Here is a 27,656-nt window from a genome sequence, read left to right as displayed (position 1 = left end):
TTTTTTGGCTGCGTTGGGTCTTCATTGCTGTGCGCAGACTTTCTCTAGTTGTGGCGAGTGGGGGCTACTCTTTGTTGCGGTTCGTGGGCTTCTCATTGCGGTGGCTTCTCTTGTTGTGGAGCACAGGCTCTAGGCACGCGGGCTTCAGTAGCTGTGGCTTGCAGGCTCTAGAGCACAGGCTCAGTAGTTGTGGCTCACGGGCCTAGTTGCTCCGCGGCATGTGGGATCTTCCCAGACCAGGGCTCGAAGCTGTGTCCCCTGCGTTGGCAGGTGGATTCTTAACCACTGCGCCACCTGGGAAGTCCTGAGATAATTTTTAATCTAAATTATATTATCAACTATATTGGCTTTGTGGACTCTACACATTTTATAAGCATCTTCATCCAAATCATTAGCAAAATGTTGAATGGGCAGGGCCAAACACAGAATGCTGGGTCATAACCCTGAAGACCACCTTGGAGGCTGACTGTTTACTTGGAGACTAGTTATTATTGAGCAAGGCATAAACTACCTAACTGTACTGTCTGTCTGGTCCACTAAGGTATCATGAAAGCTTTTCTCAAATATTTCTGCCATTCTTATACCCCTGGTCAAAGGACATGATTTTAATTTGGCTTTATACTTTCTTTGTGGACTGAACTTTTTTTGATTCTTACATTTTGGACTTGGAGTTAACAGTTTGACTTGTTCTGGAATTCTTCTATTTCTTCATGATTTTATGTATGTATGTATTTACTTATTTTTACTATTGGATATCACATGTGCAAATTCCTCCAATACCCTGGGATGTGAGTTTTCTGGGCCAGGAGACTTACACTCGTTTACAGCAGCCCAATGTTCTTTTTTTTTTTTTTTTAAATTAATTAATTGATTTATTTATTTTTGGCTGTGTTGGGTCTTCGTTTCTGTGCGAGGGCTTTCTCTAGTTGCGGCAAGCGGGGGCCACTCTTCATCGTGGTGCGCAGGCCTCTCACTATTGTGGCCTCTCTTGTTGCGGAGCACGGGCTCCAGACGTGCAGGCTCAGTAGTTGTGGCTCACGGGCCTAGGTGCTCCGCGGCATGTGGCATCTTCCCAGACCAGGGCTCGAACCTGTGTCCCCTGCATTAGCAGGCACATTCTCAACCACTGCGCCACCAGGGAAGCCCCCCAGTGTTCTTTTATGGCTTTATTTCCTATATTAGCTTTCAGGGCCTTCTCAGCCATTGTTCTAGCATTTCTAGTTTGAAGCTTCTTTTGCTTTAGCAGAAGAAAATGGGGATAGATGGGTAATTGGGTAGTTTTGCCTCCAGTCTTTTCATCTTTTTACATGATATCATCTTCCGTAAACAGTTGTCCTGTCTTTTTGTAGATCATCATTTGGTCCCTGATTTTACCAAACACCTTTGTGCATGTTAGCAGGTTTCGTTTGTCTCAGGTGTTTCTGGGCTGTGACCTCTTCGTTAAGATTCTTTTAGAGATTCCTGCTTATTTCTCCACTCTACTTTCTACACTTTTTATATAATTTTCAAGTTTTAAGCTCATAGGAGAACTTCCTAAGCAGCCACACAGAAGGCTTTCTAGTGCAGTGTTCAGATCCTGACCTCACTTCTTACTAGGGGAGCTGACCTTAGGAGAGTACCTGAAATTCTCTACACTTCATGTCTAGAATGGGTTCAGAGCCCACCTTACTTTAGGACAGTTTTAAAGATTAAGTGAGATTATTTTAATGACCAGTGAGTGGCATCATATTCAATGAATGTTATTCTTATTACTATTATTTTTCATGACGATGCCCATGCGTATTCTTTCCCAGTTTTGTGACTGTACAGGCATTTTTACAGCCTCACATCTCTTTGAAACCATCTCCCTCAAAACAGCACTATCCGCAGAATCACACCCATACTTTCTTTCAGCTTTTTGATGTCTGCTTTCCTAAGCTATAGACTACATACCTCTTTCTAACAATGTCATTGCTTAACGTACTGTAAGTTTCAGGAGAAGCGGGCTTTTGTACCTCTGAGATTCCTATGGCTCCATATCTTTCAAGTTTATTCTTTTGATTTAAGCCCAGCATAGTTTAGCTTCATAAAGGTGTTCCATATGCTTTCCATAGTGAGTACCATGAGCCAGATGACTTCTGGGGGTGGCTTATGGCTCTTAAGATACTAAGCTCTCAGAAGGCTCTGTGGAAACCTCTATTCTTCAAGGGGGTAGACTGTCAGCTGAGAATGTTGGTATTTCCCTGGGTTTTCTCACAAAGGACTGCGCATGGTGAAAACTAAACGTATTATTAGCATGTAGGGCTGGGAATTTAATGGACTTAGGGAAAAATAAGTAAGAATTGTGGAAACATAATTATGAAAATATAGGGTTTCACCATGTTTACATTTTAACTTCCTACCTTGTTAGGTGTGTTAATTGTGAAGACTGCCTGCTTTTTATCTGTAGTATGCAGAGAATAAATGATAGTACTTACCACGGACCATGCAATATTCATATAATTAAGCATTCCTAAATTTTTGGAATTCCTAAGTAAGAATGAATTTGAAAGTGTCTGGCCCTGAGAGCTTTTTTCTTCTTTTTTCCTTTTTAAGAATATATATTTATATATAGAAATAAGCATGTGGAGTTTGATTTCTTTACCATGAATAATTGTACTAAAATATTTCTAGGACATGTTCTAACTTTGCAGCTCTATGTGCGAAGGTTCAGAGAATACTTTTGAGGAAACTCCTTTCATTTTCCCTGAAAAAATGATAGTGGTGGAGTACTTAAAAAAAATGTAGCTCCCCTCTCTCACCCATCACTTGCCTGTTCCCTCTGGCCTTCCTACACTTCCCCTGGGGAGACACTCTCTATTCTAGTATCTCCCTGAGAGGCCTGCTTGGCTGTGAGGTAATTCTGTAAGTGCAGATTCCTGGGCTCATCCTGACCTGGTGCATCCTGTCCCGTGGTGGCAGACCACAGAATCTTCATTTTCGTAAATTCTTTTTTTGGTGGGGGGGGATCTCATGTCCCCAAGTTTTGAGAACCACCTCTCCAGTCCAATTGTCGTTGGCTTCTATAATGTCAGATGAAACCAACATTATGCAGTGTTCCTTCCGAAGTGCTTTGTTGTTGAAGAACAGGCTGCTGGTGGGCCAGAACAGATTGTCACCATGTAAATGGGGTGTCAAGGGACATAATTTTATGGGCTCACACCTATCTCTCAGCCAAAGACATTTCAGGTTAGTCGTGTGCCTGCACTGGTAAAGGAATATAGTCTCATTTGAACTGGGACAACCCTAGTTCTGGGTACATTCTGTGGTATTATATTTGCCAACTCATATTCAGCCCATGCATTTATAATTACTCAACTGTTTCCATGCATTGAGTCATTGCAGAAAAGCCGCTTCTTTGTAGAACCTCATTAAGATTTCAGCTGCTAACAGATTTTATTTTACAGTTCCAGCTTTCATGATATTAAGATATGGAGATTTAGGCTTCTGGGAGGGGTTATTTACAAGTTTAAAGCTCTTAGCTATGGGAGCATCACAGTTATTTTAAGGGCATAACCAAAAAGGGGAAAAAATGGGTAGTCCGGTATTCTAATCAAAGTAATATAATACTTCGAAGGCAAAAATAAAGAATGCCAAATAGCTTTTCAAAAAATTACTTGTTTGGGATTTGCATGATTTTATTTAAAATGTCTTTTAATTTAACGCAATGTTTTTATAAATGTTATTTAAAATTCTGGGGGTCTAAAAAGACTCACATAGCATTAAAGCACTATTCACAGTGTTCGTATTTTTTTAAATGAGTATACTTTCTTTATGCTAAATATACATGGTAAATGAATAATCTCTGGCTTAACTGGCATATTTTTCTTTTGTGGTTTCACCCAAAATTATACTGAGCCATTTTATATCCTGTATTGCTCTTTACCATGGTATTTTAAAACTTTCTTCTAAATAATGTGCACTATTTTAATTAAGGTAAGTAACCATTAACTGAGAGTTATTGGTTATGTCAATTAGAGCTGCCACTTATATTTTATCTTCTATCTGTTAACATAATAATCATTCTTTAGGCAGCCCACAAAGGGAAGTGAGCTAAATCAGAGCAAGCAGGTCCATGTCAGGAGTCAGGAGTGCTAGCCTTTGAGAAGTTCTTATCTCCTTCCTTGTCTTGGTGTTACCATTGCTTTCACTGAATAGGCATTGGCTGCTTGTCCTGTTTGGTAACCCTCTTTAGTATTTCCAAAGGGGAAGTCTTACTCATCCAGCACTCAGGGGCCCTTCTTTCCCTCACTGGGCATCCGTCCAGGGATCATTTACTTGCTGATTTGTCCCTGGTGTCCTTGCCTTACCTACTCTTTCTCCAGCCAGGTGATAAGAAGCCCCTTGTTGACAGACATTGTTTTCTGACTTCTGTGTCCTCCTGTGGTCCCAGGAGGCACCGTGTAGATGTTGGCTGAATAGAGGATGAAGACTAGGAGAGGAGTAAATTTCTGCTAACTGACCAGATTGATTTAATTTGTTGGTGTTCCTGTCCAGCCACTTTGAATGTCAGGCTTTCTTGCTTAATATCCTTTTAGGCAACATCGGAACTGTTCATGTTTCTATCTAAAGTTTTCTAAATGGGACGATTTCTCATCTGAAAATAGTCTAGAATGTATAAAAGAACAGAGATTTCTGAATGCAAATAGCTTCCTTTCGTGTGTAGGTTGTTTTGCTTAATAATTTGCAAGGAAAGCACATAATTTTAACAGTAATAAATTCATCCATTGTAGGAAGTTTGAAAAATACAAAACAGTGGGAAGGATAAAGTAAAATTGTTTTTGATATCACCTGTGGTCCAAGATATTTCTTATCTTAAAAGTTTTGCTGATAAAGTTAAAGATTTCTACATCCCTTTTAGTTTCTTTTCCTTTCCCTCCTCATGGGCACAGGACTATATCTGTGTATACTTAATATAGCAAACATTTTCCGAGGCATTAATTTTTAATGATTTCCTAATATTGATAGTGTGGGTTATACCATAATTTACTTAACCATCCCGTTTTTTTAGGCATTTAGGTTGTTTAGAGCTTTTCATTTGTACAGATAACTCTTTAATAAATATCTTTGTATTTGATGTCCTTCTATGTTTATGACTAATTGGAGTAATGTTCAATACTTTTTAAATTCTCGACTATATTCCCAGGTGACAAACTCATGATTAATTTTCACTGATATTTAAGATGTTAAATTGTCAGACTTCAGACTTTAAATTTAACTTAAAACTTAATGAGTTTTCTTGTTATTATAGTTAACCTGGAGTTAGAAAATACTTTAAGTAGAATTCGGGCTGGTGAAGGGCTTTATTGTCCTGATTTAAGGGTCAAACTGAAGAATTTATAAAGCATGCCTGCAATTACAAGACAGCTATATCTGAGTATTCTAAGGTATAGCAGTCATTTAAAATGCATAGCATTCATAATATTTAAATGTTTTATTATGAAATATGCCACACACACAAGAATATGTCATGTATACGCTTAACACTAAAGAGTAGATAATAAGACAAGTACCCTTGTATTCACCACTCTGCTTAGGAAATAGAATATTACCAGTACCTATGAAACTTCTTCATGTTCTCAATATGATTACTGCTTCCATCTCATCCAGTTGACCATCCTTTCTCACCTAGCCTGTTGCAACAGCGTCCAAACTGGCTTCTCTGCCTTTCACTCCTGAGCCACTTTAGTTCAGGACCTCAACACAACACTGCCTCCACCCCAGCCTGCCAGAGTCATGGCTTAAATGCAAAAACTGAATAATGCCATTCATCTGCCCAAAACCCTTCCCTGGTTTTCTGTTTGATTTAGACTAAAATTCAAATACTTGCTGTGACCTGCAAAGCTCTTTCTAACCTGTCCTGGCCTCCATCCTTAAGCACTTACTCTCCCCATTTCTGCTCTCAGCCACACGGGCCTTCTTTAAGTAAGCCTAGGCCAGATCTTTCCTGCTTCATGACCGTATACATTCTTTCGCCCACTTTTGCTCACTACCCTGTTTTCACCACGTTTTAGTGAAAACTTGCCTTTTCATTCCTTGAGCCATTTTCCCTATCTGATTATTCTTTCTCATAGCATCCTATTATTTTGTGCTTAGCACTTGTTGAATTTTTCATTTTGTCTTTGCTTATTGGTTAGACCTAGTAGACTCTTAAGTTTCATGAGTGTAGGCACCATGCCTATCTTGTTCACTACCCTGTACTTCTAATACCTGGGTAAACACTCCAGAAATGTTAAAACAATTGAATGAAATAATTTAATGCTGCATTTGGAAGAGAATATTAATATTACAAAGATTTTTATGTTCAAAAATGATATATGTTATTTTGGTCCAACAAAATACAACTGATTCAGTTCATTGAATTAGGTCTACATCCCTGTACCTCCTTTTGCTTGCATAAATATATTATTTTTAATTCTGACTGACCCATTTATTAAATGTGAGCAATTTAGGTTTAAATACTCCATTAGGGATTTATTTTCTCTCAAGTGCTTATCATAAGTATTTAAAATAGAAAGATTTTGGCAACATAATATAGTAGAAAGGATCTTGATATAATGGAAAGAATGTTGGCTTTGGAGTCATAAAAACTTGAGTTTAAATAGTAGTTATGCTGTTTGTTAGCTGTATAATCTTTGGAAACTACTTAACCTTTCTGTCCTCTGGTGTTCTCATCTGCAAAATGTGATGATAACATCTACCTTATTGGTTTGTTGAGAAGATCAAAGGAGGTAATATATGTTAAATCCTAGCGCTGTGCTTCCCACAAAATAGGCACTTAATTCATGATATTATTATTTTCATAATTATTATTAGAAGCTATGTGCCTATAGCAAGCTGCTTAATCTTTTCCTGCTACTATTTCTTAATCTGTAAAATGGGGATAATTCTTACTTTATGGGAATAACTTGAGGATTAAATGATACAATGTATGAGTGTATTGATGTAGGACATCTAGAGCAATTCTACCTGACTCATAGTTGACCCTCAATCAATGAATAAGGGTGATTGATAAAAAAGGACTTGAGATCAAGTTACTTAGTGGGAATTTGGAGTCTTTAAATTCCATTGATTCATTCAGTACATATTTATGGGGTGTCTGTTTTATGCCAGGTGCTTGGCTCAGTGCTACAGCTGCAAGGATGGCTAAGATGAAGCTCCACAGAGTGGCCTACAGTTTAATGGGGAAAGGGGATTTTATATGAACTGTTTAGTAATTTATCTCATGAATAAATACCAGCATAGTGAGATTAATTATCTTGGGGGGAATAGGAAAAGGGCTGTTCCTTCTGGAGGTATTGTTGGAGTTGGATTTCAAAGGCTAAGCAGGAGTTCTTCAAAGGGTAAGAGGTGCCATGATATGGGGAAAAAAATATCGGCTATGGCATCAGGCAAACCTGGCTTCCAGTCTCTGCCATTTAACATCTTTGCGATGTTAGGCAAGTTATTTAGCTTAATCTAAAATGGAGCCTCTCATATCTATGTCATAGGATTTTTGTGAAAGTTAATACAGTGAGAAAGTGTTCAGCTCATAGTAAGTACTTATATATGTCGGTTCTTTGCAACCACCTGGAATTTTGTCCTGTATCACAGGAAATTACAAAATGACCTCCACTCCCATGGGTCCATAGTTATACTGTCTTTATCTGGTCAAACATGAATTTTTTTCACTTGGTTAAATCTTTTTTAGATCTTTGTTTTTAAAAGTTCAAAGACTGACTATTCATCACCACTTCAAATTCAATTTGTTAGAACATTTACTTGGCTCTTTAGGAGTTTCACTCTCACTCATGGTCAGAGAAAATACCGTCCTCCTTCCTCTGGGATTCTAAACAAGAAATCAGTCATTTTAAACTCTTTGTCATCCTGCTTACTCTTTATAACGTCAACAACAATGGCAGCTTACATTTGGTTAGCAGTTTAGAATTTACAGAGAACCTGAATTCATATTACTTCATTGAATGCTCTCAACAACCCTTGAGTTGGAGGCCATTATGATCTTGTTTACAGCGGAGGAGATGGAGAGGCACGGAGGGGTAAATGACTTGGTCTTCTGATTCTAATCCAGTACTTCTAACTTGATAGCACACCTGCCTTTCTCTTTTGCCTGTCTTCGGATCCCATCATTCCTTCCAAGGTTGCCAGCATTCATCCTCCTTTTTCCTTTAGACTGCAGCAGTCTTGTTTAGTTCCGTATGGCCCGGGTTATGCAGCAGTCTCCTATGACCTAGATTCTGTAGCTCTAGGAAAGCTTGTACCTGCCTTTTGTTGATTTTGATAGATTGGTATTTCTCCATAATTTCTTGATGCTCTCCAATGGCTTCTCATTGCCCCGTGAAGCAACTTCAGGATCCTTTTACATTCCCCCTCAAAACCACCAGTGATTCTTCATTTCTTTTTTTGTTTTTAATAAATTTTTATTTATTTACTTTTGGCAGCTTTGGGTCTTCGTTGCTGCGCATGGGCTTTCTCTAGTTGCAGTGAGCGGGGGCTGCTCTTCGTTGCAGTAGGCGGGCTTCTTTTGTTGCAGAGCACAGGCTCTAGGTGCACGTACTTCAGTAGTTGTGGCTCGCGGGCTCTAGAGCGCAGGCTCAGTAGTTGTGGCGCACGGACTTTGTTGCTACGTGGCATGTGGGATCTTCTTGGACCAGGGCTGAAAGCCGTGTCCCCTGCATTGGCAGGCGGATTCTTAACCACTGTGCCACCAGGGAAGCCCCTGATTCTTCATTTCTTGACCTTAATTCCACCATCTTGTTGAGGTATGGAGTGTACTTAAGACGTGGCTTCTCTGAAGTGGAGCCATTTTTCTTGTAACACCCTTGGGCTCCTCAGCACCCTGCTAAGCACCTTCTACATGTCTTTCTAAAACAGCAGAAACCAAATTTTTCCATGATGGCTCTCTCTTGGGACACCCATGTCTGTATTAACTCCATTTAACAAAATTATTTGATATACTTACCTTTGTGAGTTTATTCTTCTTTTCTAGATTTTGTGTGGCTTACATTACTCATCATTCATTATTGCTGAGTTATTTTTCAGAGTCACCCAGGCTTGAACTGAATGACTTAGATTATAAATTCTTGGGATATAATGAGCACTGTCATTTTAAATTATTCTACGAGCAGCAGAAGCCAGTGTTGAGATGATAATGGTGATACTTAATATAATGTTTTTCTCTGTTAGACAGATCATAGGTTTATAAATAATGATTAGTCTTGGAATCTCTGCTAGCTGCAGCTTGTTTCCCACATTCAGGGTATATTTCCATTTAGCACGTCTTTACAAAATATAAAAACACTAAATTCAAATTCAAATTGATTAAAAATTACACTGTAGAGGATGTGAAGATCTATTACAAGATATGACTTTTTTTTTTTTTTTAAGCATTTGTGATCCCTGCCCACTCCTTTGCCTAGCACCTTTTATTTTGTTATCTTTGTTTTAGTAAATAGGCATTCAGGAAGATGGTTTTGCACAAAAAGAATGAAAATAAAGGCATGAAGGAAAATGTATGCACTACCATCTCCTTGTCTCTCCCTCTGAGATTTTATGTATGCTCGGCTTCAAAAACCAGTTTAAAAATAAAAAAGATGAGGGCGGTTGCAATCTGCTCCATTTTATGCAGATTAGGTATGGCCCTCAGGCACCTGCCAAATTGCTAATATGGCCTTCCAGTTGGGTCTGATTAGTGTCAACCCAGATCTTCTTTTCCATTGAAATAGAAATATACTTGCTGGGAATAAGTTAACAACAGAGGTGATATTTTCACTAATAACCGTGGGTATAACCGTGGGTATACCCGTTATACTTGGACAGTTTCTCAGTGTAGATGAAGCAGACTAACCTGGGCATTTAGGATTTCCTTCACTTTATTTGGCTTCTACTCCCTGAGGACTTTGGGGTTTCCAGAGACCAGTGAGACTGTGACTTCCCTTTGTGCTATGATGACTTTGAAAGGTCATTTTCCTCTGCATTCCAAATGCGAAGTGTTATTGTCTTTTTTTTTTTTTTTTTTTTTGGTAAAACACATCTGTAGGCTTTACGTTTGCAAAAGCAAATACCTTAAATTGTCCAGAATGAATGTTTGTTTAAGGATACCCACTCTGGGCAATTGAGTTTTTGGATTATTGCAACAGTTATTTTCAGTGCCTCAGGGTGAAGCATTAATTATCTTCCAAAAAGATAATTGAGACAGCAAATATAGAAATCTCAAGCATCTCTTATGTCTCTATTAGAGCAGATTTTAAGGAAATATTTTGATAGCAATGATTGCATTTTGTAGGAAAAGAAGAATAAAAGGTTTGCATGACCAAGCAGGGGCTGGAAGTTCAGGAAGAAAAAAATTGGGGCCCTATCTCCAGATTTGGGTGCATAAAGAGTTATAGAAAATAGAGTCAACTTTGTCAGTCATCTAAATCAAGCCCATTTTGAAAATTGCTGCATATTTAATGTGAGCAGTATCTCCTATGGAGTCATTTTGTAACTCAAATTATTTTTTTGCCAGTGGAGGAGCAAGAAACATATTAAATAGTTGACGTAGTCTACGTCATCATGACTAGACCAGAGAGAGAAGTAACTGTGCCCCAAATACTGTAATAAGTTCTTTACGTGGGTTTGCTTCACATGGAATGGTTTATGGATGAATAAAAAAATTTGTTTTTTAGAGCTCTTATTCTGGTTTATTATAAGCATTATTACATGCACCACCCCACCACAACATTTTGCATAATTAATTAATTACCATCAGGTAATTCAGTAACAGGGACAAGAATTACAAAGCTCTTGTTGCTAATTTCTTTATTTTACTTGGTAAAATGCAAATTGAATGCTAAAATTAATAGTCATATAGATGTGATTGGGGAAGAAATTTGTAATCATTTTTGAACTCATAGTTCTTAGAACATAATCATGTTTCAGTATTACTATGCCAGCATTTTTTTGAGCCTCTACTAAGTGCCAGTCATCAGGTGAGGGCACTCAGATGAATGAGATAGTCTCTGATTGATTAAAACTAGTTATGAGATGTTTCCAGGTGTGTAAAAACCACAAATTGATAAATAAATGTCCATGGGCATTTAACTTAAGTACATTTAATGAACTGTGAATGATATGGAAAAGTATTTTATCAGAACTTAAAATTTAATAACTTATTCTTTGTTTCTGGTGTGAAATAATTTTACTGTGATATTGGATAACTTGGTTAACTGCTTTCTTCTAGTATAACAACATAGCAATACCATGATAAACATAACATAAACACCCAGTTTATTGCTGGATCATTATAACGTGAATATGATAATATACTGTTGAACAACTAAAATGAGCATAAAAAGAAAATTTGGGACCATGAAGGTACATGCTGCTTATTAGTATATGAAAGAGTAGACATGAGGAAAACCAGTCTTCTTGTAGTGAATATTTTCTATACTCCTCCCATATATTGTGGAATATATATGTTAAAACAACAAAATAAAATAACGAAAAGTGAAATAAACTGATTTTTTTTTTTTTTTTTTTAACATTTGACTTAGTGACCTGACTATGTTTTTAACATTTGTGATTCTTCCTTCCTGTTAGAGGTGGGAAGGTGATGGTGGCTTGATATTAGAATCAAAACGAAACACCACTCAAGATGTTTCAAGAATAATTGAATTAAAAGTCCGCTTGATATCACAGCCCCTGTGGGCATCTTTCCAGCCTTTTTTTCTAATGGAACACAACAGAAATTTACAGTATTAGGTCTCATATAATCCGTCTTCTCCTTGTCTTCCTTACCGGTTTTTAGTTTTTAATGCCCTGAATAAAAATAAGTCTGTTTACATTTTGAGGATCTTGTGTATCAATGATTCCTAGGGAATTTCTTAGTATTTATAATTAGATAGTTTTGAAATTTCAGTACCTTGCTCTTAATTTTCAGAATACTTCCTGAATGAATTAGATTTATTTACTTATGTGGGTTATGCTAGGGGCTTAGTTCATATACAAATATATCTTTAAGGAGAGGAAATTACTTATTTGTGGAGGTATATAAACACTATATTTCTTCTGTTTTGTGCTATGGAAATGCAAAATTGATCTGAGTGTAACTTACTTTTCTAATAATTGTGTTATTGTCTTTCATTCACATAAAATAACTCCTGGGGAAAGCCACTGTTAGCTAATAATTTTAATGTAAAGAAGTGATGAGCACAATTATATTTATTCAGGTAGTAGTCCATTAGTAGTCTGTAGGCAGCAGCTTTTGTTATTTTAGTTAGAAGTGCAGTTGGCAGAATGATATTCAGTTAAAAACAATCCTGATTGAGCCACGTTCCCTTTTTTGGTTGATATGAAAGCCATTGTTGTTTTGCTCACCAACTGGCAGACCTTCAATTATCCTGAATTTAGAAGTTGTTTACTATACTTTGAAAGTTTAAAAATGAGCCCTCCTTGAGAAACAAAAAGCTGGGTGCTTGCCATTTTTTAATTTTTTTATAGAAAAGTAGAATTTTAATGAAAGAAAAATCAATCCACCAATTCAATGTTGAGTTTATTTTCACAGTTTTGAAGTCTTAATGTGTTTTTTAAATGATAGTAATCAAAGCCACCATTATTGGGACCCAAAGTATTCAGACAGTGTTTTGACTTAGAGTGTCAGAGCTGCGAGGGGGAGATCATCAGTAAGTCTCTGTGGGTGGGGTGGATTCCTTGAGAAGATTTGGCTTGAGGGTTTCAATCCCTCAGGCCTTTCTCCGTGGCTTCAACAGCTGTCTAGAATATCTGGTCTTCCTGGATGTCCAGGGTGCCAAGAGTGTGAGGGCTCAATTTTCTACTTGTTGAGGGTTAACAGGATGCTAGGGATGGAGTCCGGGTAGGAAACATCAGTTGAACCTGCCAGGTGAGCTAGTGCTGCCCATGGGCCATTGGCAGAATGGCCGGCCCCCTTCCCTCCTTCTTCCCTTCCCATCTCTCCTTCCTCCCTTCCTCCCTCCCTTCCCATCTCTCCTTCTTCCCTCCCTCCCTTCCTTCCTTCCTTCCTTCCTCCCTTCCTCCCTCTTTCTTCCCTCCTTCCTCCCTTTCTACCTCCCTTCCTCTCATATCTTTGTGCCTCTACCGTCTGCCAGGAACTGTGCTTACAGTCTAGTGAGGAATCGAGACAATAAGTATTTACAAGTGCAGAGGATCTCTGGGATGCTTTGCAGCAGAGGGCAGGGGTGAGATGCAGTTCCTGACATCCCTGTCAGATTGCGGCCACTCCTAAAGATGGTAAGGTGGAAGCTCAAAGAAATTAAGTGACTTGCCCCAGTCACTGAGAGAACAATTTCCAAGCCCAGGCTCTTTTGACTACGTCAGGTGACTTGCCATGTTGGCCAGTGACATTTTAGAAGATTCACGTTTTTGCTTAAGTAAAAACATTGTAAAAAATATAATGCTTACCTCTTTTATGTTAACTTACAATTCATGAACGCCAGTGTATGTTTATACAGCACTTTATAATTTTCAGTGCCATTTAGCTCATGTTATTTTATTATAATTACCATTTTGTGAGTCAGTCAGGGGAATTTTTGTTGGTGGTGGTTTTATTCTGGTTTTGCTTTTAAATCCCCATTTTATAGAAGAGAAAATAGGTGCCCAGAGAGGTTAAGTGAGTTCCCCATAGGTGCAGAGCTACAGCCAACAAGGTTCAGATCCAACACCAGACCTGGGTATCCTGATTCCCAGTCTGCTGCTCTTTCAGACAGAGTGGCTTTCTTGTTTCATGACTGTCATGCACACACTGTATTTTAGGCATCCTCATGCTTATGGGGCTGTAGCTAGGGTTGTACGAACAGTTAAACTGACACGGCCCTTGCCTTCTGGCAGCATATAATCTAAATAAGGTAAAGAGTTTCTGGAGTTTATGCCTATACAGGAAACCGTTTTCTTCTGCTATCACTATTCTGCCCATGCCATATCCTGCAAACTTAAGGGGGTCTGTAACTTTGTTACAATGCACTCCTAACTCTATTTTCCTTCTCACGTGCCAGAACTTTCTCCTTTCTCTTTGCTTATCCTCCTTGACAGTAGTGAGGGTGTTTGCTGGTGAGTTGGAAAAAAGGAATCTGGGAATCTCTTGGTTTCCTGCCCTTCTTTTGAGGAGAATCAGTGGATTGATCTTCTCCTTGCTCAGGTTCTCATTTATACTAGACGCTTGGGCAGTGCTTCCCAAACCTGGCTCATCCTCAGTATCTCCAAAGATCTACTCTGGAGCTCCTGTTCCACAAGTCCGGGTGGGGCCCACAACTGCTCTAGGGATGAACTTGATCTTGAATGCTTTAGCCATTCACTTAATATGACCACTCTCAACAGGACAGTCTTTACTAAACTGCAAATTCCTGGGAATGGGGAGAAAAAAAATCCATTTCTGACCTTCCCCTACCCTCCAGATCATCTGTAACTGTTCAGCCCAGCTACCGTGGGATAACTAGACATGCTGTCAGGGATAATTGCTAAGTCTGTACTACAGTTCAGTTACGCATTGATTCATATGGCATCTTTCTGACATGGCTGAATATTTTAGGGGGCTCAAATAGACCACTGTCATTATTCATCACCATGTATGTTGTGACTATAGATCTACCTTTTATTCACTTCAAGAAACATATATCTAATGAGAGCATACCTCATATGTATTGGGCCTTTCGCTTCTTTAGTATAGCCATTAAAATGGTAGTGCCATATTTAAAAGTTTGGTTTGCCGCTTTTAAATATGACATTTCCAAAAAATGGAAATCAAGGAACTATCAGAACTTCTTTGAATGTAAAATATCTGAAACCTGCAAACCATGTACATTTTTAGATTTAATAGTAGAGTATATGTGAAGATGTACTGAAAGTAAAAATTATTAAAATGTTCTTAAAGGAAACCCCCAAGAATTTAAACAAAACAAAACCCCTCCAAATTAATAGCAGTTGCCATTTTGTAATCATTATAGCTGTATTTGCTTCCATGTTTTGTAGTTTCTTAACAAATTACTGTGAAATTAGGTTAGTTGGAACATGAATAAATGTACAACATAAATGAGTATACTTTTGCCTTCATATTATATGGCGACATTTTCTTTGATATCGACATGCCCTCATAATATTGCCCTTAAGATCAGATATTATGTAACCTTAAATTATAGGAAACAGAATATGCCTGAAGGACAATTCTGCAATATATAATTGGGAGCATGCAGTTGATAGAATTTCCAAGGGTGCTGAGCCCAGTGACAAGGTACCTGGAAAGCTGGGTCCTTAGGGAAAATTTGTTGCAGCATTTGCGCTTCCATCTGAAAAAAATACATGTAATTAATTAAGATGGGAAATATTCATGCATAACTGTATTTTTAGATCTTCAGTGCATACTTCTTACCCCAGAGGATGCAGAAACAGTGGCTAAACCTAAGTTATGAATAGCATCTGCTAGAATATAGCAAAGCATGTTTAAAAGAGTATACATTTTCCCCTGTGTCTTTGATTATTGAAGATACTTTAGGGGGACAAATGCTAGAGGAAAATCTCTTTATGCAAATGTATTTCTGAGTTGAAAGGAGGAGAAGTTTGTGTTACCTGCCAAAATTAATCATTTAATTCTAAACTCTTTCAGATAATGATTAAACTGAGAACAATAATAAGAAAATATATACCAGATGAAATAGTTTTTAAGCAGTGGCAGAAGCTTAGAACTGATCACAAATAATTTCTCATAACGCTTTTCTTTCTCATTTGTCCTATTCTCCCATGTAATAGTTTTAAATGGCACTCTTATGAAATAAATAACTAAACACCAACCATATTTTTTTCATATCCTGAACAATATTTTGGCTGTTTTTCAGAAGAATTGGAATTCTGAAAATTAAATAAAGGTTTCTAAAATACCAACTTCAGAAAGTTTTATTTAATTTGTGGAATAATTTTGTTCTCTCTTATTTTTTTTTCAATAGGGTCTTTATTAATTTAGTCTAGTTACTTAGTGCTTATGTTAAATAATCTAATAAAAGTAAGGGTTATAACATAACGTTTCCCAAATGTGAAGCAGCATCTATTACATGAGACAAAATCTTTATGCTGCAAAATGTGAAAACCATGTATAGAGTTACAAGGCATCAAATGGTACTGTATGTATTTTTTTAAGTAGAACATTTTTGTAGCATAAGGGGGTAGTCAGCTCAAGAAAAGATTGGCAGACAGCTGTGTATCACTATAGTTTATTCAGAAAGTGCTCTAAAATTCATATTTCAGTTTTTCAAGGCCAATAATATTCCTTATGATCATTTCTCCTGATACAGATATGATTTAAGATTAAAGTTAATGTCCTAAAGAGTAGAAACCTACCTTATTTGTGTTTGTCACTAATATCCAAATTGCTGCAGGTGGAGCTTTCTCTGTGTGTTTATTTGTGTGTGTGTGTGTATTTTTAGATAAATTCATTTACAGTACAGCCTCAGTATTTATTCTGAATTGTCAAATCATCTGTTTTGGTCCAGTGTTTTCTTTTGTATTGTTATAAATACAGGATTAATGTATTGTAGGTTCCCAGACAAGTATGTTTTGAGGTTTCATTAATTTGTGTAAGTTATAATGGTACTTGAATAATGTAAAATGCTGGAAGAATGCTATTTCATTTACCATTTACTTTTACCTCAATGCAAGACATTTGAAATATAGATAGTCTTTAAAATCAACACTGAATGTGTAGGAGAGTTTCAGTAAATTGTACTGGGGTACTGCTAAGCTATGGATTAAAAAAGGAAAATATGTACACTTCAAAAACCATTTTTGTTTTGCCTTTTTTCTCCTTCCTCATTGAAAAGTCATTCCTACCACAGGTTTCACAATAATAACTACAATTTATGTCCTTATGCTGCTACAGTTTGATGATATACCACAGTCAGGCCACAGGTTAGAAACACAGGCTGAGTTATTATATACTGCTGGGTAGTGATTTCCTGTGAACTGATTTATGGATAAATAATTCTATGTTCTTATTATATAGGACAGTTTTTAATTTCTTTAACAAAGCATAGCTGAACAACAGAAAATTACACGCTATAGCATAGGGACACGACCACTCTGAGGAGGATAAACAGATGCGATCAATGTCATGAGTTCTCCTATTTTTAAAAGGGGCCTCATCAGCAGTTGGTGTATTGTGGAAATAATACCGCTAACCAGAAGCCCCAAGGCTTAGTTACTCTGAGACTGGGATTTTTTTTATTGATACTCTTTTGCTGAGATCTTTTCAGGGAGTTAATGAAATGTATAAACCCTAGCCTTTAGATATTAAAGCTAATGTCTCATTTTTTTCCCAGGCTGAGTTTTCATTTTGCTTTGAAAATTAATGTTAAAATGCACCTGGAATAAAAGAAAATTATTCACTGAGCTGTTCTACAGGAATACTGCTGATATCTTGCTGGTTTCCTATATCTGTCTCACAGATAATTTGTGGGCTTTATTCTACAATATATCCAACATATACCTATTTTATCAGCATCTATCTCTATGCTACCACAAACTGTGAGGGCTGTTCTCTTGTACTTTATAGGTGATCTGTTGCAGGCCTTCATGAAATAAATATTTCTTATATTTGAGGTACAGGGGATAAAACTATCATTTTGGTTTATTTTAAGAATGGTTTCACTTAACTATGTGTTTAGTAATAATAAGCTTCTCTACTCAATTGTGAGATCCATAATTACAGGGATAGTGTGTACTGGGTTATCTTTGCATCTTAGTGACTTATGCTGGAGACACGAAAGAAAAATTTGTTAAATGAATGATGATTAATGCTAATACAAACCCTTGTGATGTTTTATTGCTTATATTGTATTATCGGCACATTTTATTTATCACTCAGAAGTGACCGACTTTCTAAAAACTTGAATCAAATATTGATGAACTATAACGTGTATTATCACCACTCTTGTTTTCACATAGTTAGAGGTACGAATGATATGAATGATGCATATGAATTATGCATCTACTGAGAAGAGTATTTGGTTTCTTTGAGATAGGTTATAAACTGATAAAAATAACAAATACATATGAACACAAACAGCTATTGATATTTCTCTTTGTGATACCTCCACTCTGGCAGAATACTGCATTGAGAGAGTAAAAAACTGGTTTCCATTATTGCATCTTTTTAACTTTAAACAAAAATTGCCTCCATTCCCAACCTAATTTTATGTCACTAATGGGAAATTTACCTACAAATGCATTTTGTTATTTGGTCTAAAAACATTACATGAAGAGTGGATTGGTCCTCTGTATTTTAGTGAACAGATTTGTCTAGATATAAACAATTTTATTTATATTATGCTCAATTCAATCATGTTAACATTTGTATGAATTTCAACCCCAAAATAAAGGCCCATAATTTGGGACTCAAAGACCTTGAAATTGCATCTGTAATAATCCTCAGCACCAGGCATTTTGTAAATGTTCACAGATGATAAATTCTTTGGAAATAGGAAAGATGATGTGGGAAACAATGTTTATGTCTGAAATGGCACTGTTGAGGGAGACGATTTTTTCCAGAGAAGCTGGCTCTTCAGGCCCTGTCACCTGTTTGCTCATTGGTCTCATATGTTCCTTTGTTTAACATTAAATGTCAAGACCCTGCCCCATGTGTGACTGTGTGATTGGGCACTGGCACACGGGCAGAGCTGAGTAGAAAGGATATTGGTCCAGGAGTTGGAAAACTTGTCAGATGAAGCCCTGGGGACTAGTTCTGGCTGTCACACACAGATGTCCTGGAACACTCACTCTTCTCTGATCTTCACCTCACTTTCAGGTGTAATACTGACCCCCTGCTCTCCTCGTGAGGAGGGACCAATGGTTTGGAAAAAAACACTTTGTAAACTGTAAAGTAACATAAAGGGATATTGTGATAAAGTTAAGCTCCTTCTAAGATACACAAACTAACCAAGAGTATTTATTGTGCAGCTGTATAGAGAAAGGAGTTACTTCAGGCTGGGTTGATCAGAGTTGGAATTATTCTTGGTGCAGAATTTGAAGAATGTGTACGATTTCTAGAAGTGAATGCATGGGATCAGTACTCCAGACAGAGTGAGAGTGTGATATATATTCAGAGAAGAATTGGGAATTGCCATTTATTGAGCATGTACTGTGTGCCTGGCTGGGCTTGAGTGTGTATGTGTGTGTGTGTGTGTGTGTGTGTGTGTGTGTGTGTGCGTGTGTGTAGAGTACTATCTAATCATCATTAGTTTTCCTCATATTTTGGATTGGGGCTATAAAACCTACTCATGGAGTGTAAGCATTAGAAATAATTCTGTATACTTATAGTTATGCTGTTTTTATTGAGATTTCTCCAACACTGCGAGTCAGATATCCCCAGTGGGAACATAACCTCTCTTCCTTCTTTGTTCGCCTTCACTGTACTGAAGCATTTCTTGGGGTCCGTATCCCTCCTTAGAGGGAGCCAGGAAAAGGCTGTTATAGATGTTAGATACACCTAGCTGGATTATTTCATCTCTTTTTTTCTCCCCTCAGAATGCTTCCCTTTTTTAATCCACCTGAATTCCAGTATAGGTTAATCATCCTAAAGCTTTGCTTGATGGTGTTACATCTACACCCAAGAACTTTCAAAGATCTGTTTTCCCCTAACTTTTACTGAGCACTTATTGTGTGCCATCTCACTGCTACATTCTGGTTCTCATTTTAAGCCTCGTGGCAACCCTGAAGGGTAGGCACTGTTATTATCCCCATCTTACAGATAATGGAAGCCAAGCCTTAGAGAGACCAACTAAATAACTTGCCCAGAATCTTGCAGCTGACAAGCAGAGGAGGCTGGGCATGGACTCACCTCTGACTCCAGGCCTTGCTCCTGACCTCTGACCCATACGGTGCATTACTGAGCTGGGCATCTGAGGCCTTCCAGACTTGGAACCAAGATCTTTTCCAGTCTTTGCTTCTGAAGTGCCTCACACTTGAACCAGTATGACTTACAGGCTACTAAGAAGAGCGAGTGATTGATGTACAGTCTTCCTTTGTGATTTAAAATAATGAGGGCCTTTTATAGGCACTTGACTAAATTAAAGATTAAATGATATTGAAGTCATCCTTGAGTAAATATTTTTGAAATAAATTGACTGTATCTTTCTTTTAGGGAACGTTAAAAGATGTCTAAATAATTACTGTAAATGATTAATTGTTGGGATTAATGATATCCAGGCTCTGTACTAAGGGCTCTACATTCAATCTGCACAATATTCCTATGAGGTCAGTACGTTTATTGTTCCATTTTACACATGAGAGGACTGAGGCGTAGAGAAATTAAGTAACTTGCTACAGTTACATGGTTAGTAGGTGGAGGAGGCAGGATATGAACAGAGGCAATTTGACTTGGAAGCTGGAATTCTTTGTCACTATGGTCTACTGCTTCCCATTTTGATTTCCTCAATTAACACTCGACACCAGCCCAAGAAATATTTTTGTCTATTTTATATCAGGGAAGGAGGACTGTATTTCCAAAGAGGGTTAATACTTTAGACAGAGACCTTATTTGGAGGAAAGGCTTATTAAAAAGTGTTACTCCAAGTCCCTGCCAGGCTGGAGGAGAGCAGCCTCTGGACACCACTGTCCTACCAGATCTGGTTCCTGCAGACTCTGGTAGGTAGTTGAGCAAAGAGCATGACTTCTAGGTGCAGGTTAGTCAATATGGTGCGAAAAAGAAAAAGCACACGCACTTCGCATTGCCTGAAAATAGCATGTGTCTGCAGCTCTCTTCCAAGATGTAGAAACCACCCTGTAGCAGCTGCTCTCTGTGGAGGCATTAAGTGTTGTGAAGACACCTGTATGTGTCTAATTCCAGCCCAAACAAGTCTCCTTCCGGCTCATCAAGGTGGGGAGAGAACTTATCTAAATGGAGATTACTATTTTCAATAGAGTGACTTGTCTGTCATTTCCTGTAGAGATTCTTCCCCCTCCACCTTTTTAAAAATTGAGGTATAATTTACATACAATAAGATATATGCATATTAAGTGTTCGGTTACATGAATTTTGACAATTTTCATACCCGTGCAACCACCAGCCAAAACTAGAAAATCCCCTTTATGTCCCTTTCCAGTCATGCCCCTGCTGTCTGGAGGTAACCACATTCTGACTTCTCATAGATGAGTCTTGCCTGTTCTTGTATTTTATATAAATGAAATCATTCAGAGATATTCTGTTGTCTCTGGCTGCACTGTGGTATAAACTTACAGCGAAACACTCCTCAACAATAAAAAGGAATGAACAATGACACACACAATAGCATGGATGAATTGCCTCTAGAGTTATGCGTTAAAGTTTACGGGATTCATTTGCTTCATGCTACCTTCATATTCTTAGTAACCAAAATGACCCACAAAATTGGCTTCTTCGACTTGCCTACGATAGTGTGCAATTGCTGACTTCATTTTTTCTCCCTCTAATCTCTTATAATAAAATATCATCTTTAGAAGATGGTCTGTTTATACTCAACTTGTGGGCTATCACGATAATGACGTTTTAAGGGGATTAAAATTGTGGAGTGATTTTTGTAAAAAGGAACTATGTTAGGCATGTTACGTGGTATCTTTTTAGTACTTTCAAATGTCAGAAGGAGTAAGGGAAGCAGCGAAGCAGACCCAGCCTCTCCTGGATGGCTGTCCAGCGGGCCCTGGATGTTCATTTTCATGACTACTGCATGCTGTGTGCTGTGCACTTTTCATTGTCATGAGAGAGAATGTTAGGAAAACTATCCCCACAAGAACACAGCTTTTCTTGGCAAGTGAAATATGACTTAAGGAGCCAGAACTGGAGACATACGGTACTATGAATGGGAGCTGTGTTACTTTATTGGATCTGAGTCCAGGCACTATTTATACTGCAGCATATTCAGCACCAGATTGTTAAATCTTAATACTGAAACAGTGCATCATTTTAATATTTTTGTTCTGTTTATTCCCTGTTTTCAAGCATTATGTCAAGCATTGCGCATTCATTGATTTCATCTTGGACAGGACGTGTGCCCTGACCAGAAAGTTCATTTCCTATTATTGAAATTTCGCCCCATAGCTATAAAGCAGCATTTTGTGAAGCTTTTAAAAGTTCCCTTGGGTATACAGGTGTTCTCTGCTTTTGGTGATAAAATATATTTTTTGAAAGAACAGTGTAGTTGGACTCACCTGCATTGTCAAAAATAAAAATAAGAATGCTGTTTCTCTTCTAACGCTAAAACATAGCTGTTTTGGATGTGTGACAATTTTTGATATCCTGGGGACCATTGGATTTTTCATAGCATACAAATAAAATGTTTGTTGCTGTGTTGTTTGTGAAATGGGCTTCTCTTTATTTTTCTTCATCTGTGTTATGTGCGCCCTGTGCACCAGATAAGATGGGTCTGTCTTGTGAATAACTTAGCATTTTCACCACGTGTTGCTGAAGCTGTCCCATGAGTCTGCCCAAGTTTGACCAGGATTTTTATTCTCTCTCCTTTGTCACGAGTGTTTACCATATGTAGCAGGAAACCCGCAGGGAAAGGGTACCACTGTCACTGTGAAAAGAACTGAGGAATTAAAAAAGGAAAAAAAAGGAAGTTGAAGGCATCTCTGCTATTTCTGATCTGTGGTCAATCATTGTGCTATGGAAAACAAGCCCTCTGCCTGGTGAAACGTGAATCTGGAAGTGAACTCTCACTGCTTCTTCAGCTCCAGATGCTATTCGCACTGGGGTTCACACCACAACCAGGATGTGACTGTGTGTGTGCTGAGCCCACACACAGGAATTTTCTTGTACAATTCAAAACCGAATCTTATATTTACTTAAGGCTTGCTTTTTTTTTTTTTTTTTTTGTCTATGAAATCAGCAGTTCGGTATATTTAGCACCAGTCTTAAGTTAGACTGTGAAACAAGACTTTGGGGGAAGGAAGTATCCGTATGGTTTTCTAAGTAATTTAAGAAAGAGGAAAACATAAAAAAACTGATTGTCCATGATTAAACCTCATCCTTTCATTCTCATCTTCCTGTATAGTTCACTCAGTTGTCAGCCAGAAAGAAATAGTCTATTGCACTGGGTTGTAAAATATCTCTGAGTGGGCCTTGAATGTTGACTATTGGATGACCTTCCTAACGTTGAACAAACAATGGGAGGGTTTAATAAATAGCAGATATGTGTTTATTATGTTTTTCTTCCCTGTGCAGGAATAATCAAGCTTGGGAGGTGGAACCCTCTCCCCCTCAGTTATGTGACAGATGCACCCGACGCGACAGTGGCCGACATGCTGCAAGATGTCTATCACGTTGTGACGTTGAAAATCCAATTACAAAGGTGGGTGTCTCTGAACATCTGCCCTTCCTAACTCTCAGAGCTGCTCTGTTGATCATAGAGTGGCTACAGAGATCAGCTCATCCTGTCTTTGTTACTTTCTAGACATTGGATGAAATGAAAAAAAAAGAAGAAGTGGGGGGGGGGCGTCACCAGGCATCTTTATAGTCCGCATTCCAACTGTTTTATGTTTTGTTTTCAGAAGCAGTGAAGTGGTAACCTAGGGGAAGCTTGATAAATCATTAAAAATCTGCAGCCTTTAAAGGGGAACTTTCCACAGCCCCTAATTTAATGAGTCCTCTGGTTAAATGCTTAGCACATAATATTTGAAGAATAAACACCTCTGCTGTTTCAGGCTTGCGTTTGAGGGGTGAGTTTGGTGCCCTTGTAGCCTGCTTACCAAGAAGGTGCTGGCACTGGACGTCTCTTGCTTTCCTCTCTGGTGGCCTGCAGAAGTTCTGGGGATGATTTCTTTTTTTCAGATACAGCATCCAGAACAAATTATGCCTCTGAAGAATCTAGAGTTTCTCTGCAGAGTCTTGTATTGTAAAGTGCCTGCAACTCATGTGATTTAATGAATATTGTCCTTTATTGTAAAGGTTTTGAATCTACCCCTTTCGGAGAATTTACACTTTAATAGGGACCCACCATTCCTGTCCTTGCCTAGGAATGCTTTAATGTCTTTTCTTTAGTTAGTTTTTTGTTAGCGAAGTGACATCTCTGGATTGTTCTATGAGGGTGAATGGTAGGCCTTCAGATTTGATGAAGCATTTGTTTACATTTAACCTTAGGAATGTCCAATAATTAAGTTTAAATTGTGGAAGTTTATAATCACACTGTCATGCCATTTCTTTCAGTAGATTGGAGAAATCCTATTTTAAAAAAATTGGCATTTCTTCATATCCGAAGTGACCGGTTTTCTCAGGCTAGTGTGATAACCAACTGAAAGAGACCGTGATGGGCTCTAGCAAGGTCCTAGAGAAGCAGTTTTGCCCCTTTTCCCTCATTTTGGGCCCACATTCAACCCTGTTCTTTGGTGGTTCTCCTAATGCTTCACAGGACCCAGGGGTGACTGCTGTACTCTGCATTTAAGGGTTTGCATGTCATTCATTCTTGCTCTGTTTTCCAGTTGTTCGAAGTTGGAAGACTTGCCTGCGGAGCAGTGGAACCACGCCACGGTCCGCAATGCCTTAAAGGAACTGCTCAAAGAGATGAACCAGAGCACATTAGCCAAAGAATGCCCTCTCTCCCAGGTCAGTGTCTTCAGGAGAAATGAAGAAGCCAAGGGTGGGCTGTCTGAGCAGGAGGGGCACTCCTGCTCAGACAGCTGTCTTTTATTTATATTCACACTACATCTTAGGTGGGAAAAAATATGGAGGTTCTGGTGCTTTTTTTTTTGTAGAGGAGAACTTATCACTTACTGAGAGCTCTGATATAGTGGGAGTCACATTAAAACATTTTAAACTCACAGTCTTTAACTTCTCACATATGTCATAGGAGGTAGGTATCAGTGTCTCCATTTTATAGATCAAGAAAACAAGGCTCAGAGAAGCACTTTACCTGCCTAAGCTTACTCAGCTGGTTAAGTGACAGGTTGCAACCCCAGCTGAGACCTCCCTTGCCAAAGCTCAGGCTCCAAATTACTGTGTTACTTGGTCAGTGAAATGGGTCAGCCATGCCAAACCCATCTTAAATTGTTTTTATTTGTTTATTGAGCCTTTTCTGGGTCTAGCAGAGAGAGATGATCTTTGCATCATACCCACTTGTAGAGATTTGGGAGTGAGTTCACCACATGAAAATGCATCACGAGAAAAAGTGGTACTCTGTTTTTACTGAACTGATCATAAACTAAAACAAGCCACAAAAATAAGAGATTGAGAGGATCAAAGGGAGGAACAGCAGAAGAAAGGGCTTGCGGTTCCATTTGTGTTCATGGGTGAAGAAGGCCCCACTTTTTCTAATGATAAGATAATATTTTGGTGGCTATGGGGAGTGGCTTAGAACTGCTGTGAAATGAACTCAGGTTAACATTATTTAAAGCCATGAATGGAAATCCGTTTTCTGGTGTGAGTTGCTACACTTGATTTAAGACAGTAGACTGACTACATGTCTGTCAAATTCAAGGGAAGATGACAAGAACCATAGAAACTTGATGTGTCCTGAGCTATGTTCCAGGATAATAGTCTTTGGGGGAAGCAGGAAGCCTAGTGGTTGAGAGCTTGCATTGTGGAATCAGTCAGATCTGGATTCTTGTCCTGGCTTACAAGCTTTTGTGACCTCATCTTTATAAGCCTGTTTCTTTGTATGTAAAACCAGGAGAGTAATAGTTCTAAGTCATATAATGAGGAGTAATGAGATAAATCACATAAAATCTTGGCCTGGTACGTCGCATACAGTGATACTCCATAAATAGTACCAGCTGTTATTCCTGAGACATGATATTATTGGTGTGAACTGAATAATTTTTATATGCGTCTTGGAGAGCGTTTTGGAATTTAGATCCTCTGAGACAAAGCCTGCTATTAATATTTTTGCTTCCAAAAAATCAGGACGGCATGTACCTGAGTCGTAGATTGAAGGGGACACCATCAGTTACATCCCTACTTTTGTGCTTACACCTTTCACATAGGCCATTTCAATACCTACCTGTAGGTATGTACATAGGTGCTAAAGCTTGTTGCTAGAATTTTGATTTATTCCAATGAGATTGCTTATGAAGTTCTAAAAATAAATATTTTGAATTATTCTGATCATATACAGGGAATGGATAAAGAACAATATAGGGAAAAAAAATTTCAGTCATTTCTCCTAAATTTTACAATTAGTCACAATTAATTTTCTCTTGGATTTACTTGAAAGTCAAATTGGGCTTTGCCTAGAAGTGGGCAAGCTCCTAACAATATCACCAATTCAGAATTTTATCCAGGGCTTTTGAGGCCTATGGGAATTTGGTCAAAATTGATCTACTGTGATTATTAGGTTTGGTTATAACTATAAAATGTGGCTAGAGGGACAGCCTGAGCGGAAAGAACCCACATTAGGGGCTGAGCACCCTGAGCTCTCATCTCAGTAATTTTTTTGTTTGTTTTTTTGGCCGTACCACGTGGCTTGTGGCATTGAACCCGGGCCCCGGCAATGAAAGCGCTGAGTCCTAACCACTGCACCGCCAGGGAATTCCCAAATCTCAGTTCTTTTATGTTGAATGTGTGATCCTGGGCAAGCCCATCCACTCTCAGAACCTCATGAAACTCGTCTGTAAACTGGGCATGATTGTATCCACATATGTCACATAATTTGCAGGGTTGTCTTGAGATTCAAATGAGAACATCTTTACCCCTGCTGTAAAAATCCTCTTTTCTCCCCCATTTTCTGTTCTCATTGCTTGCCCACCTAGTTGCCCAACCTACAAAGTTTCTTTGCTGTCACTCTCATATTAGATATAATGGATTCTACCACCTCTGTTTCTAAAATCTTCCTCCTTTGTGCCATTGCCTTGTTTAGACTTTTGTCACATTTCACGTGAAATATTTTCAGTCATCCCGCATCATAATCTTTCTCCTGCCACCTGCTTCTCCAAAGCTAACATTGTGCCATTTCCTCGTCCACAAGCCTCCAGCGACTCCCCCTGCTCAGCCTGTAGGAAAAACAGAGTGCATAGCATAGCCCGTGTATACCGTCAAGATGCCACTAACCTGATTTCCCACCAGTCGCCTTCCTCCCTCTACCTGCATCCACTCTGTGCTCCAAACCATGCAATTAATCGTTCTGAAACATTTACCGTTGCTCAAACTTCACCAAAATATTCCCAAGGGTGGGAGCAACCTAATTAGTCCCATTAGCACTTCAAGTCGGACAAAGCAACTTCTTATGTTACTTTTACAATTCATGAAAAGCAATACACAGTTTACTCCATATACCTGTGCTTTTGCTGTTTTTAAAAATGCCATACAAATCGCTTTACCTGTTAAATTATTAACCTCCCCTGTCCACATGAGAGTAGTCCTCAAGGGAGATGTGCCATGTTAACCTGTGGCTTTGGTGGCCCCTGCACACAATGATGGTGACCTCAGAGTCCTTCAGCGTGACACTACCTTGCTCTTGCTATGCGATTTCTCTTGGCTAGCATGCGCTACTCTCTTCTGCTTGAGGAAATCTTTCAAATTCCAGCTGGAAAGTCACTGCTGGTGAAGAACCCTGACCTTCTGATTAAAGTAGTTGCTGCTTCTGCTTTTAGTAGCCTTTTGGACACACCCCTGTCACAGCACTTATCACAGCCTGTTGTCAGTGTTATCTGCCAGTTCTCATCACTTACTGGACTGCCCA

The 27,656-nt window shown here is 38.5% G+C and overlaps 1 protein-coding gene and 1 long non-coding RNA gene across 6 annotated transcripts in view; one reads left to right on the top strand and one right to left on the bottom strand.

Moving 5' to 3' along the window:
* The window catches only part of LOC132368617 (uncharacterized), a 29,905-nt gene extending 9,988 nt beyond the window's left edge, over nt 1–19,917 (bottom strand). The window contains exons 1-2 of the long non-coding RNA XR_009504139.1: nt 19,850–19,917; nt 15,261–15,311 (exon numbers count right to left, since the gene is read on the bottom strand). This is a non-coding gene — a long non-coding RNA (uncharacterized LOC132368617). The remainder of the gene's footprint in view (nt 1–15,260; nt 15,312–19,849) is intronic.
* SATB2 (SATB homeobox 2) overlaps nt 1–27,656 on the top strand; it is a 192,684-nt gene that overhangs the window by 55,413 nt on the left and 109,615 nt on the right. For all 5 annotated transcript variants that reach the window (XM_059928421.1, XM_059928420.1, XM_059928422.1 and 2 more), the window contains 2 exons: nt 23,210–23,336; nt 24,463–24,586. In XM_059928421.1, coding sequence (XP_059784404.1) covers nt 23,210–23,336; nt 24,463–24,586 — 251 coding nt within the window. The remainder of the gene's footprint in view (nt 1–23,209; nt 23,337–24,462; nt 24,587–27,656) is intronic.

This window comes from Balaenoptera ricei, chromosome 7, assembly GCF_028023285.1.
Source record: "Balaenoptera ricei isolate mBalRic1 chromosome 7, mBalRic1.hap2, whole genome shotgun sequence".
Lineage (NCBI taxonomy): Eukaryota > Metazoa > Chordata > Mammalia > Artiodactyla > Balaenopteridae > Balaenoptera > Balaenoptera ricei.
This window is presented reverse-complemented; position numbering and strand designations above follow the sequence as displayed.